Source organism: Oryzias melastigma, linkage group LG11, assembly GCF_002922805.2.
Source record: "Oryzias melastigma strain HK-1 linkage group LG11, ASM292280v2, whole genome shotgun sequence".
Classification (NCBI taxonomy): domain Eukaryota; kingdom Metazoa; phylum Chordata; class Actinopteri; order Beloniformes; family Adrianichthyidae; genus Oryzias; species Oryzias melastigma.
Window position 1 is genome coordinate 15,999,343 of NC_050522.1, and position 11,486 is coordinate 16,010,828.

The window sequence follows — 11,486 nt, forward strand, 5'->3', positions numbered from 1 at the left end:
ACATCCAAAACAATCCAACCGACACACTCCCAGGAGGAATGTGGTGTTTGGCTGGACCCTGTGCAACTAAAAGGAAAAGCCAAGCAGGTGATTGCTAAAATGCTGAATTGCTTTCAGCATTATTGCCTGAAAGGAATTCATGAAAAAGGCCCTGAATTCTGCCATTTTAGTCATTTTATTACACTACATTAGGGGTGTCCAAACTTTCTGCAAAGAGAGACAGATTTCAAAAATATGCGAGGGCCAACCATTCAGTCTGCTGGCACTACAGCGACATGTATATTGATCTAACTTTTGTTTTTGCAGAAACGTCGTGTCCGTCCAATTTCTAAATTGCTGAATCCCTTAGCTAAAGGTGAAGGTTACAGTTTAGCTGTGGCACTCAACTTCACTCAGACTAAAATGGAAATGCCAAAAACCAAACAGAGCGTCATATCTACCTTTTTTACTCCTCACCAGAGAGGTAAGACGTTCTGCTAAAAGGAAGAATTTTATTGCATTTCTCCTCTACCTGGTTGATTGGTTGAATTATTTCTGTCATTTTGTCTTAACATTGTATTTTTTCCCCCTCTGAAAGTTATCAACAAGATGTCTTCATCTGGACTACAAAACCTCAATTCAGTTCAGCTTTCTGTGTCATCAAACGCTTCAGAAACAAAACATGGTTCAAGTCTGCAAAACCTGGATGAGTCTGGTGTTGGTTTTGAGGAGGACTGTGAAAGTTTTACCAAGACTGATCCACCTTTTCTCGGTGAAACAGAAGAAGAGATGGCTGTGGACTCTAATCAACCACCTCCAAATAAGAAGAGGGTAGTTGAGAAGTCTTTGTTGCTTGATGAGAGTGAAGCCCCTCCTCAAGCATGGAGTCTGGACCCACTGTTCAACTGTAACCAGTACAGTGAAAGTCAGTTTTACCGAACAGATGAAAAAATCACAACACCAGCATGCTTGAATGAGTCTGAGATGGCTTTTTTTGATAGCCTACAAAGCGAGGAGGCCTTTGGAAATGTGATGGATGTGAAAGGAAGAACTTCAACTCAGAAACCTGCTTTTATATCTTCTAGTCCTGAAGAAGACGATGACAAAGAAAACCACTTAAAATCAAATAACACAGTGTCTCCTTTTGAGTCAAATTGCAAACAATCCGAAACAAAAACCATTTTACATCAAAATCAACCATCAAACGATGCTGAAACAGATGAGTGGATGGACTCACGACGGACAAAAACGAGCAGCCTTCCTCTTGACAAGTACCTGAGAGGCAGGGAGTCTGATGAGAATACTCTTGCCAACCTGTTTACTCAGGACTCCGAGGGCTTCAGGGTGATTTCACATCGAAGGCTGCAAACCAGGAGTCCACTCAAAGATCGCAGTCATCCAGTCATGAAAACGTATAAATCTTTGGAAGAGGAGGATGATGAAGAGGAGGAGATGCTCTTTACCCAAGACTCTCAGGGAAACATGGTAATAAAACACTGAAACATCTTCCAGAAGTAGATTTATTTCCATGAAATGTGGGTTTTAGAGCACTGATATTGATTCCTACAGGAGGTTGCAGTTTTTTAATTTTACAAAGCAAAAGAAGATTCTAATAAATCAGAAAGGATTTTTATGCCAACTGCCCAACTTATGTGCTTATTTATAATAATTCAAAATAAAGTGGTGTTTGAAATCAAGAAGTCAAGTGTAAGTTTTTGGAGTTGATGTCTGACCCTTTCTGGTCATTGGAGCTTTATGATATGATTTTAACTACAATCAGTAAAATAAAACATTTTGGACATATTGTAAACACAATAATAAACAAAACATTTCAAAATGGAAAAAAAATCCTTTGTGGAAACATGCACTTAACTAATAATTTAGATTATTTGATATTACTTGAGTGTTATTCCTTTAATGCCTATATATTGCTATGGCACTGAATTATATTTACCGTTTGTAAGGATAGTGTTAAAACCTTACATGACACATTCAGCAAATGCAGTTCCTATCTACGTTAATCTCTTTTTTGGGGGTGTCAAAGTAACACTTTTAACTAAATTCATGGTGGTTTTCAGTCAGCCTGCGATCTCTGTGGGCTCTGTCACCAGTTTAGATCCATCCCAGATGGTCTTGAACTGCTCCGGGACCGGAAACTCCCTCTGAAAAAATTAAAAGAATTCATCTTAAATTAAGCACATGAATATCTAATAATTTTTTTTTCCACTTTTTATATATTGTATAAGGGTAAAAACTTTTTTAGCCAAAATGAGAAAAATCTCTTGTTTTCTCGTTTCTAAGGAGTACATTGATGTAAAGCAACCCCGCCCCCACTTTCCCTTGCCGATGCTGAGAGCTCGGATCAGGGAGTTTTAGGCTCAAGCGTATTTTCTACATCACAAATATGAATTTGAAATGTTTTGCAAACAACTTTTTTTTTCATCGTATCCCGATTCACAACAATTCGAATAAATGAATTCTCAGAAATGCAATTTTGAGATGAATTTTCTTTATAAATGTCCTCCATCAGAAAAAGCCACAAAAACATGTTAATAGCACCAAATAAGGATTTTTAATTTCTCTTCTGCTCTCGACTCACATAATCATCCTCGCCTTCTGGGATCAGGATGTTCATCTCGGAGCTTTTGGCGCTGACGATATCACAGTTCAGAGCCTCTTTACTCAAGTAGACCTGGCATCCCTCCGTCTTGTTAATGGAAATAGTGGGAACTGTTCCCAACACCTGCAGGAAAAAAGAAACGGTTAGAACGTGCTGGCAAAAGAATACAAAAATTCATTTTTTGCATATGCTTGCTTACCTGTAACTGAACCGCTTTAGAGTTGATTACCTCTACAATTCCAACAGCATTCTCAAAAACTAGACCCAGCTTCTTGCAGTTGTCTAAGTAGAGAAAAAGCTTTCAGGAAGAGGGTAGTAACTTAAAAACACATCTTTCTAGTGTTTGTTATACAGGTAGCTCACCTACAATGATGGAGTTGATTTTTCCTTTAACCTGCAGCGTGCTGTTGTTACAGTTGAACACATACACCACTTGTTTAAGCTCGGTCTCCTCGATCACCAAATCCTGCTTCTGCTCAAAGTTTTCCTGCAAAAACAACATATTTTATTAATAAATTATAAGTGTTTAGCTGTTAATACACATAGATGTGATTTGGGATTCATAACGACTGATTCTTTACTCACCACTCTCCACTTCTTTCCCTCCAGCTCAAGCAGAGCAGGTCTTTTCTGGACGCTTACTGTGGAGGGGTTTGCAGAAGTCGGGCTCTTGTTTTTAGTCGGTTGACTCTTCAAATTTGGGTTCTTGTGAGTCTTCTGCTCGTCTGTCACGTGCTTTAGACCTACAGGTGGAGAGGATGAGGAGGAGCAGCTCCACCTAAAAACAGTTGATTTGATGATGTTGGGACCCACCTTTAGTGATGCCCACTCCTTGGTTGAGTTGTGCGAACAATTCTGAGCGCTGAGCTGCAGCTCTGTCCACCTGAGACTCGGAGTCATCGTCGCTGAAGACTGGAGGAGGGCCGGGGGGAGGAGGAGGAGGTGGGGGTGGACAGGGTGTGGTGAAGTCTAAAAGGGAAGCAGGAGCAATGGGACCCTGAAAAATGAATGAAAGGAAAATGTTTAAATAACACTGGGGACAAGTTAAGGTTAACAGGTGTAGTAATAATAATGTCCAGCAGAGGGAGCCCTTCACAGAAAATCAATTAGAGCTCAGCAATTTTTTTTATTTACTTCTGATAAGTTGCTGGGATTTAAACAGGCAGATTCCTTATCTGTTCATATATTTTTATTTAATTTTGATAAAGTCATCACACAAAATCTTCTCATATTTATTTGCATTTTATAGATCAGATTAGATTTTTTACTGATGGTTTTCATAACAACAGAAGTCAAACTTAATGAACTGATTTAACTTTTGATCAGGAGAAACAGTGACACAAATCCAGCATCAAACCCCCCCACATACACTTGACTTGACCAGACTTGACCCCAGACACAAGGCACACATGTCGCTTGTATCACAGCTGAACAATGAAGACTTGTTAGATAAAGCTCTGGAGCCCCATGTGGTTCTTTATATCTCCCCATTGAGGCTCTGTGGATTAAAAAAAAATAAAATAAAGCAAAAAAGGGGCATGTAGTTTAGCTTCATTTATTTTAATTAGTTACGTTTTTGATTAACATATTTAAATTGAGGTGATCTTTTAATAGTTTAATTAACCTTTACATCTGTGTTTTTTCATTTTTTTTGGCTTTACACTAAGTCAAGAGGCACAAGGTGTTTTATACTTCCTCCAAAATGCAGATAACAGAACAATAATGGTAAAAGGTTTAATTTACTGTCAATCAGTTTAAATCAAATTTTTATCTTCTGCTACACTTCAGTTTTCAGTTTAAAACTGAGGTAAAGTTCTTTATAGACCTAAACCAATATTGTCATGTTTAATTCAATACTAAGAAACCAAAAATAATGACTTTAGAGAGTCTCATAATGATGGAAAAATCCTTTTTTATTTTTTAAGCGTCTTTATTTTAAAGAGTTAGGCTGATTTTGTCTGACACAGGGTGTACTTTATTTTGAAAGAAACTTTTACCTGCCGCTTGCAAAAGTAAAAGACGTAAAACTGTAACCGTAATAACTTAATATTGTAAACATTCAAAGTTATAGTGTATAAATAACTGGCTTTCTGGTCACATAAACATAAATAAAGTCTAATTTTTCTAAACCGTTAAGTGAGATTTTTCGACGTTTGCTGGGTTTTGGGTTCTTTTAATGTCAAAGCTGTTGTTACCTCTGGGTTTGATCGTTACTATCTTAGTTTTGCTCATCATCAAGAATCATTTTCTTCAAAAACAGCAGATGCAACAGATTTTGCAGGAGGAAATTCATCACACTGACACATTTTATGCAGCTTACTACCTTAAAAAATAATACTTAGAGAAATATTAGCATTTATGTGTAAATTTGAGCAAAAAATGGAGAATTTCTGTTTTTTTAATCTCATAGAGGGAATTGACCAAAGCCAATTAGTGAGACAATTGAGTACACCTGTGCATCCTAAAACCTTTAAATCAGTTTTTCTAAACATAAGTTGCATTTTTACAGTAGGAACGACAATTCCAACATTTTTAACCAAACTCAATTCAAATTTTTTCATTTTTTTTTTAATTTACCAATTTTAGTTACAGTTTTAACCCTGATTTTTTTTTCTGTCAAACACGTTTCCCCTGAATGGGGTAAACGGTCAACAGGCCAGATACTGGTTATCAATAAGCCAACAAACGAACAGGTGAAACACATATTTGGCATCTCACAGGATCACATTTAAAAAACAGGCCCCCCAAAAGTGATCCCAACTAAAGGAACCAATTTTTAATTTGAAATTGTTTATAAAAAAAGCTAAAAATATATTTATTTTAGGCTTGAGAAGATATCTGTGCGTGTACATTAATCTGGACTCAGCACAGAATAAGCTTATCTTTAAGTTTCTATCTTAGCAGCAGATGACGGCTGTGCTGAGGAGGGGCCAGCTCCCCAGTTTAGGTTACGCTGCAGCCCCTGTGTGTACACAGGCCCTTTGTCGGGGTCCTCCTGTAAAGAAAACGTCCATTCAAATAAACCCTGAGGACCACCTGTTAACGCAGCACACTCCCGGCGTTGTGAGCACACAGACTGCATCCCTCACACATCAGCTCTGTCGTCCGACAGCCGACGCAACAGCTGACACGCACGGCCACCGCCGCCTCTCAAGTTTCTGCGCACCAAGAACAGATGTGGCCACAGTTGTCGGACGTTAGCGAGATTTACACTTTGAAGCAAATATTCAGCTTATCTGGAGGAAAGGAAAGGAGCAGCTGCAAATCTGAAGATCGTGCTGGGCTCAATTTGTTTTGGGGTTTCTGTTTCTCACTTAAAAAGAAAAAAAATGAAGCTAATTGTTGCTTTTTAGAGAAACAACAATAAGAAAAGGGCGCACAAATGTCATTTAAAACTTGTGTAAAGACAAATGCATTCCTCTAGGAACGACAACAAATGAATAACTGGGAAAATGTTTGTGCACTCACAGTCTTGCTCCACACCAGCCCCGTCGTGTGGTGCTGTTTAATGAAGGATTGCATCTCAGTCCAGATTAACAGGTAGGAGCGAACCCAGTCCACATGACTTTTGTCACTGGGGGGATAAAAGAGGAGAAATAATAGTTGAAACGATGCGGGAGGTGTCATCCAAACCCACATCTATTAAGAGTGTTCAAATCTACAAGAAAAAAATCCCCTAACAAAAATTAGGTTTTCTTAAACTGTATGTTGAGGATTTTTTTTTTTATGAAGAACGAAGTAAAAGAATTAAAAAAATGTACAAAAACTTAAAAAAAAACAGCATTATGAGATTCAGTCAAAGCCTATAAGTAATAAAAGTTCCTAAAACCATGCGCTCTATACTTTGTGTCAGTAAAACTCATTCTTGGTAAATATAATCATTCCTTATAAAAATGTCTATTATATATATTGAGTTTAATTTAGCTATGTTACTGAATTTTCACAGTCACAGGACCCAGTTACTTGAAAAATCAACTTTTTGTTTGAAATCTAAAACAGTTAAAGACCCACTCAGATAAAAATAGAGTTTTTGTTGGTTTTAACATGTTCATGTAGCTCTTTTTTGATGATGAAGGACACAGATTTGAAACATTTAGCTTAAAATTAAATTTCTGAGTATGCCTTTATTCAAATTGCAGTTTGACACATTTGTTACATAGAAAATATACTGGTGGGCCACAAGCTCCATTCTGATTAATCCTCCAGCAGACAAATAGATTCATGAACGTTTTTGTTTTCCTCGTTTGAGGTGTCTCAAAACTGTACGGCTGGACAGCTTCAATACTGCTCGCCATTTTTGCTTCACCAGTAATGTTGCGTTCACACCAAACGTGATTTTTGCAGTGAATTCGCCTCTTTCGCAACGCAGCAAGTTCGCTGGTTGCCAAACATGAAAAGACCACCAATACCGGACGTTAAGAGCTTGGTTTGAGCTTTTCCTGAGAAATGTTTCAACCGAAATGTTTTAACCGACAGCTACACGTTGACATCAGTGTTTACTTTCGGCCAAATTTTTATTCTATTTCGTCAAATAGAGACAAAAAGAGAGCTTACGTCTCCTTGTAGTCCTTCAGAACTCTGTTGGTGTAAAAGATGGCAGCATCGTTCATCTCCTTCACATACGGACCAGGCTTTTGACTCTGAAGCAAGAACAAATTATCAGTTTATTGTCTGAAAAAATAATGTTTTTTAGGTGGAAGTTGAAGAAAATGGATGTTGTGACACTTTAAAGGTTGAAAGGCTCCATCTTGACGGCATCGCTCAGAGAACAGTCTGTTTTAAGCATTACATATTAGAAGGGACTTTAATCTTAAGCTAAATCAGGGGTGTCAAACTAAATCGCACAGGGGGCCAAAATCCAAAACACACCTTGGGTCGCAGGCCAAACAGGATGAACATTTATTGAACAACAAGTTTTAAAACTTTAAAACACTTTTCAACAGTACAAGATAACATTTATTAATAACAAAACAATAAAATGATCTGGAGGGCCGGATAATTACTGGGCGGGCAAATCTGGAATTTCCATGGTTTAAAAAAAAACCAAAACTTTCATTTAATAATTTTTCTTATTGTATTGAAATTTGTGTGTTAATTTTAACAAAACATTTCCTACAGCAAAGCTTGCTTTAGCCAATATTTGATTTTGCTTAACCACAAATCTGGATGCAGGTCTCAAATATTCATAGGAAGGACAGTTTACAGTAAATGTAATGCTTGTTCGTCTTTCTTACCACAGCCACCCAGCCCAGAGCGGGAATGCTCTCACTGACAGCTGAGAGGTGGTTGAAGAGGCAGCTGCCACGGTTTTGTTCTCTGAAATTCTGGATCTCCTGGATGTGATCCGATATGGGCTTCAGCAGATCTCGGAGCTCTGTCTGGAGGAGTGAGAGGGGGAGGTCAAGACGGACGCCGAACAAATAGGATTAACTGGGTTGAATATTGTAGCTCAGTTCATGCTGTGCACCCAAAGGGGTCATCCCTTCTCTGTGGAGGAGCTCCCTGTGATTTCCAAACAGGGCCGTAACTCAGCATCTCATTTAAATATAGTTCTTCCATAAGAAAGTCCAGATTGCAGATGGAGTGGAGTTCCTCTCCCAGAGCCCAGTTTCCTCAGCTGTTCCTTCCAACATTCCTCCGTTCATGAGGAGTCTCCTCCAGCCTTGTAAGGCATACTGCTCCTCCTGTGTTTACAGTTTATCGATCTGGTCAGAACATGCTCCCTCGTCGTTTCAGGAACAGACATTGCTGCAACCGTATCCTTGAACCCAGCTGTTCTTAGAAACTGTAACAAAGTCGTTTTTCTATTTATTACAAACTAATAAACTTAACAAGAATCCTCAGCCACAAAACAAGTCATAACATTTTAAGAAGCTTCACAGACTGTGTGAAGATTCAGATTTTTTGCCTGAAGTCATGAGATAATATCAGTACTCTGCAAAATATCTGATACTTGCAAAGATTTAAAACCTTGTTTTTAGACATTCAAGATGTCTTGACAGAATAAAGTTTGATTTAAGACCCACTTAATTTAAAAACATGTATATAAGATGTTTCAATGCATTTTTTATTACTTCATAACACAGAGAAAACGTATTCAATCTCCCAGACATCTTTAAGCATTTTTGATTTTAAAATTTAACTTATGCTCTATAATAAGTGCTAGTGTTATATTTTATGAGGGTTTACTAAATTGGTCCAACTTGTGCTATGATTATATTCACATTAAAGTGAGTCATTTCCACTTATTACACTGTTTTTTGTCACTGTAATCAAATTGAACTATAATTAGGTACATAAAAACTCAAAATTAGAAACCATTTTCTTGAAAATTGTAAAAAAAAAAAAAAAAGTAATTCTATTAGGTTTTTTTAGCTTATTTTTCCTTTTTTTAATGTGTGTGTGAAAATCCTTGTTTTTAGATTTAGATATTTTATTATTAGATTTTTTGTTATCAGATTACTTGCTGCATGGAATAATAAATTTACCACTTTTTAGTGATTTTCTAAGATCAGTGGGTTTTTTTCTTCTATTTTTCAAATATCTTCTTTTATGCAGTGTAGAGGAAGTACATAAGCAGAAATAAATCAATTTCTCCACAAATCTGACTTTGGAGTAGCTCAGAAATGAAGCTCCTTCTACGTCACAACTGCAAACTATTAACCTAACTTTGATGTGAAACACAGGTTCAGAAATATATTTTGAAATAGACTCATTATAGGTTGAATTCATAGTAAATCTGTCAATTCTGGTGGAATGTTCTGCTCCAAATGTATCAATAAAGACTCCCACCATGACACTGCAAATCCCATTTCACATGAGTAAAAAAAGTGTTTTTTTTTTACAGTATTAAAAATGAATGTTGATTTTCCTTCATTCTATAAATTATTTGGAAATGTGATTAAACTCCTTTTACAGACAAATACACCCCTGCACACATTTGATAGTCATCTCTTTGATTCAAGAGCCTCCTGCTAATCCAGGAAGTTCACATCTATGAACCTTATGCGCTCACTGATGTGTAATGCTGATATCTGCTCCTCTACAGGGTAAAAAAACCCTTTTGTTTTTCTTCTTTATTTTGTCTAACAAGCTGCTTTATAATCCACTGTTCATCGGGAATTCTTTCCCAAAAAGGAAAATCCTTATAAACTTCCAGGCATCATGCTGGCATGCACAGGAGCAGCAAACACAACATGATTCTATTTCACAAATTCTTCCGTCAACCAACATGATCTGCAAAGACTCACACACATAAACAGTTCTCTGCTTCTCTTGAAGCTTTTTCCTCACACTGTTATAGGTTTGCCTAACATTTGCTTACAAGGGCGTGCTTACTGAGTCTTATAAATGTACTTTATGACACAACAAAGACCCAAGTTATTAAAGTCAGTTTATTATTATCTCTCTTCGTTCATTGCAAAATCAATAAACGAAAATAGTACTATAACTTGATTAAAACATTTCAGCAAAAATAATATATCTTGTACTAAGATGACTAAGATGTTTTAGGAGGAAGAAATGACGCTAAAGTGGAGGAGTCGTGGTTTATATGTGGCTATAAAAGAGCAAAGGAAATAAAAGAATATTGAGTTAAAAAAGTTAAATAGAATTTAATTTCCATCCGTCCGTCTTCTAAACTTGCTTAATCGTTCTAAGGGTCATGGGGTTGCTGGAGCCTATCTCTTACTTTTGGGTGGTGTGTGTGTGTTGGGGGGGCAGTCCATCGCAGAGCTGCACAACCACACACTCATATTTATTCCTAAAACTACATACACCAGACATTAGATGTACGTGCAATCGTGCATTTAGCACATGGTCTTCACACTGGACCAGCAGGTTAGGACTTCCATGAACTCAAAGCGACATCATCCATACGCCAAATCTAAGTCCCTGATTAGTCAAACTTGCATAGAAACTTGTGTAGAAGCTTGTATAGCAACGCATAAACGCAAGAGTTTTGAACGCGGAATCCCAAAACGTGCACGCGTTTACATAGACTTGTTATTGGAAGTGGCCGCTTGTACAGGCGTTGCCGGAGTTAAGGACAATTTAGCAACATCAATTAATCTATGAAGCATATTTTAAATAGTGTCTAATATTTCGGACGTCACGGTCATCGATGATGTCATCAATAATCGCTGGTCCGCTAGCTTTAGCATGGAGCTTCCAGCACTTGAATATACATGACAACAAAAGTCAATACTTTCATTTAAGTGTAAACCTGTGCTTCAGAGCGCACCCATGTGAAGAAAAGCGCATCTCATCTGGTTTAGCCTCATGGGGGAGGACTTTTTAAAAAATACATTTCCTGAACACACATAGACTTAAACTCCCCCCTCAAATGGAGGGGAAGGGAGAAGTGCTAGGGAAAAGGGATACATTCAGAATGGGCCTTTGTCTTTAGTTTTCGGGCGGGCTAGCTGTGACTCTACCCATTCACCTGAGCCTGTGGAGCAGTCACAGCTGCCTGCACTTTGCTTATCAGCCACACAAGATTTAAGACACTCTCTATCAGCCTTCATTGTCGGCTCCGTCTGCGTTCTAGCTCGGCTTTTCCCGGTGCTGTCAAGCCTGTTGGATCAGTTACTTGTTGGTTTGTGGCTCTTCCCTGCATCTGGGTTTGTTCCTGGTTGCCAAACAGTGACAGACTGTTGGAAGAAGGTGAAGCGCCAGGAGGAATCCCACACATACACAGGGACATCAATAATATTTCCTTATGTTCTAATCTATTTCAGTAAATTGCAACTTTTTCCTAAATGTGTTGAATGTGAATATCAACATCTTAATATGTAATAACATATAGTCCGATAAATAGATAAAAACAATTGTTTTGTGAGATCTGATTTTTTTTTTTACATCTGTGCAGGAACTCTCAAAACCAGCA

The 11,486-nt window shown here is 37.7% G+C and overlaps 2 protein-coding genes across 3 annotated transcripts in view; both read right to left on the reverse strand.

The window, feature by feature from the left end:
* adnp2b (ADNP homeobox 2b) overlaps nucleotides 1–11,486 on the reverse strand; it is a gene marked incomplete in the record, with an annotated part of 705,870 nt that overhangs the window by 599,558 nt on the left and 94,826 nt on the right.
* The window catches only part of cap2 (cyclase associated actin cytoskeleton regulatory protein 2), a 19,739-nt gene continuing 9,734 nt past the window's right edge, over nucleotides 1,482–11,486 (reverse strand). For both annotated transcript variants that reach the window (XM_024294594.2, XM_024294586.2), the window contains exons 5-13: nucleotides 7,834–7,977; nucleotides 7,154–7,239; nucleotides 6,068–6,173; nucleotides 3,413–3,596; nucleotides 3,185–3,342; nucleotides 2,963–3,086; nucleotides 2,799–2,881; nucleotides 2,579–2,722; nucleotides 1,482–2,141 (exon numbers count right to left, since the gene is read on the reverse strand). In XM_024294594.2, coding sequence (XP_024150362.1) covers nucleotides 2,058–2,141; nucleotides 2,579–2,722; nucleotides 2,799–2,881; nucleotides 2,963–3,086; nucleotides 3,185–3,342; nucleotides 3,413–3,596; nucleotides 6,068–6,173; nucleotides 7,154–7,239; nucleotides 7,834–7,977 — 1,113 coding nt within the window. In that variant the 3' untranslated portion in view covers nucleotides 1,482–2,057. The remainder of the gene's footprint in view (nucleotides 2,142–2,578; nucleotides 2,723–2,798; nucleotides 2,882–2,962; nucleotides 3,087–3,184; nucleotides 3,343–3,412; nucleotides 3,597–6,067; nucleotides 6,174–7,153; nucleotides 7,240–7,833; nucleotides 7,978–11,486) is intronic.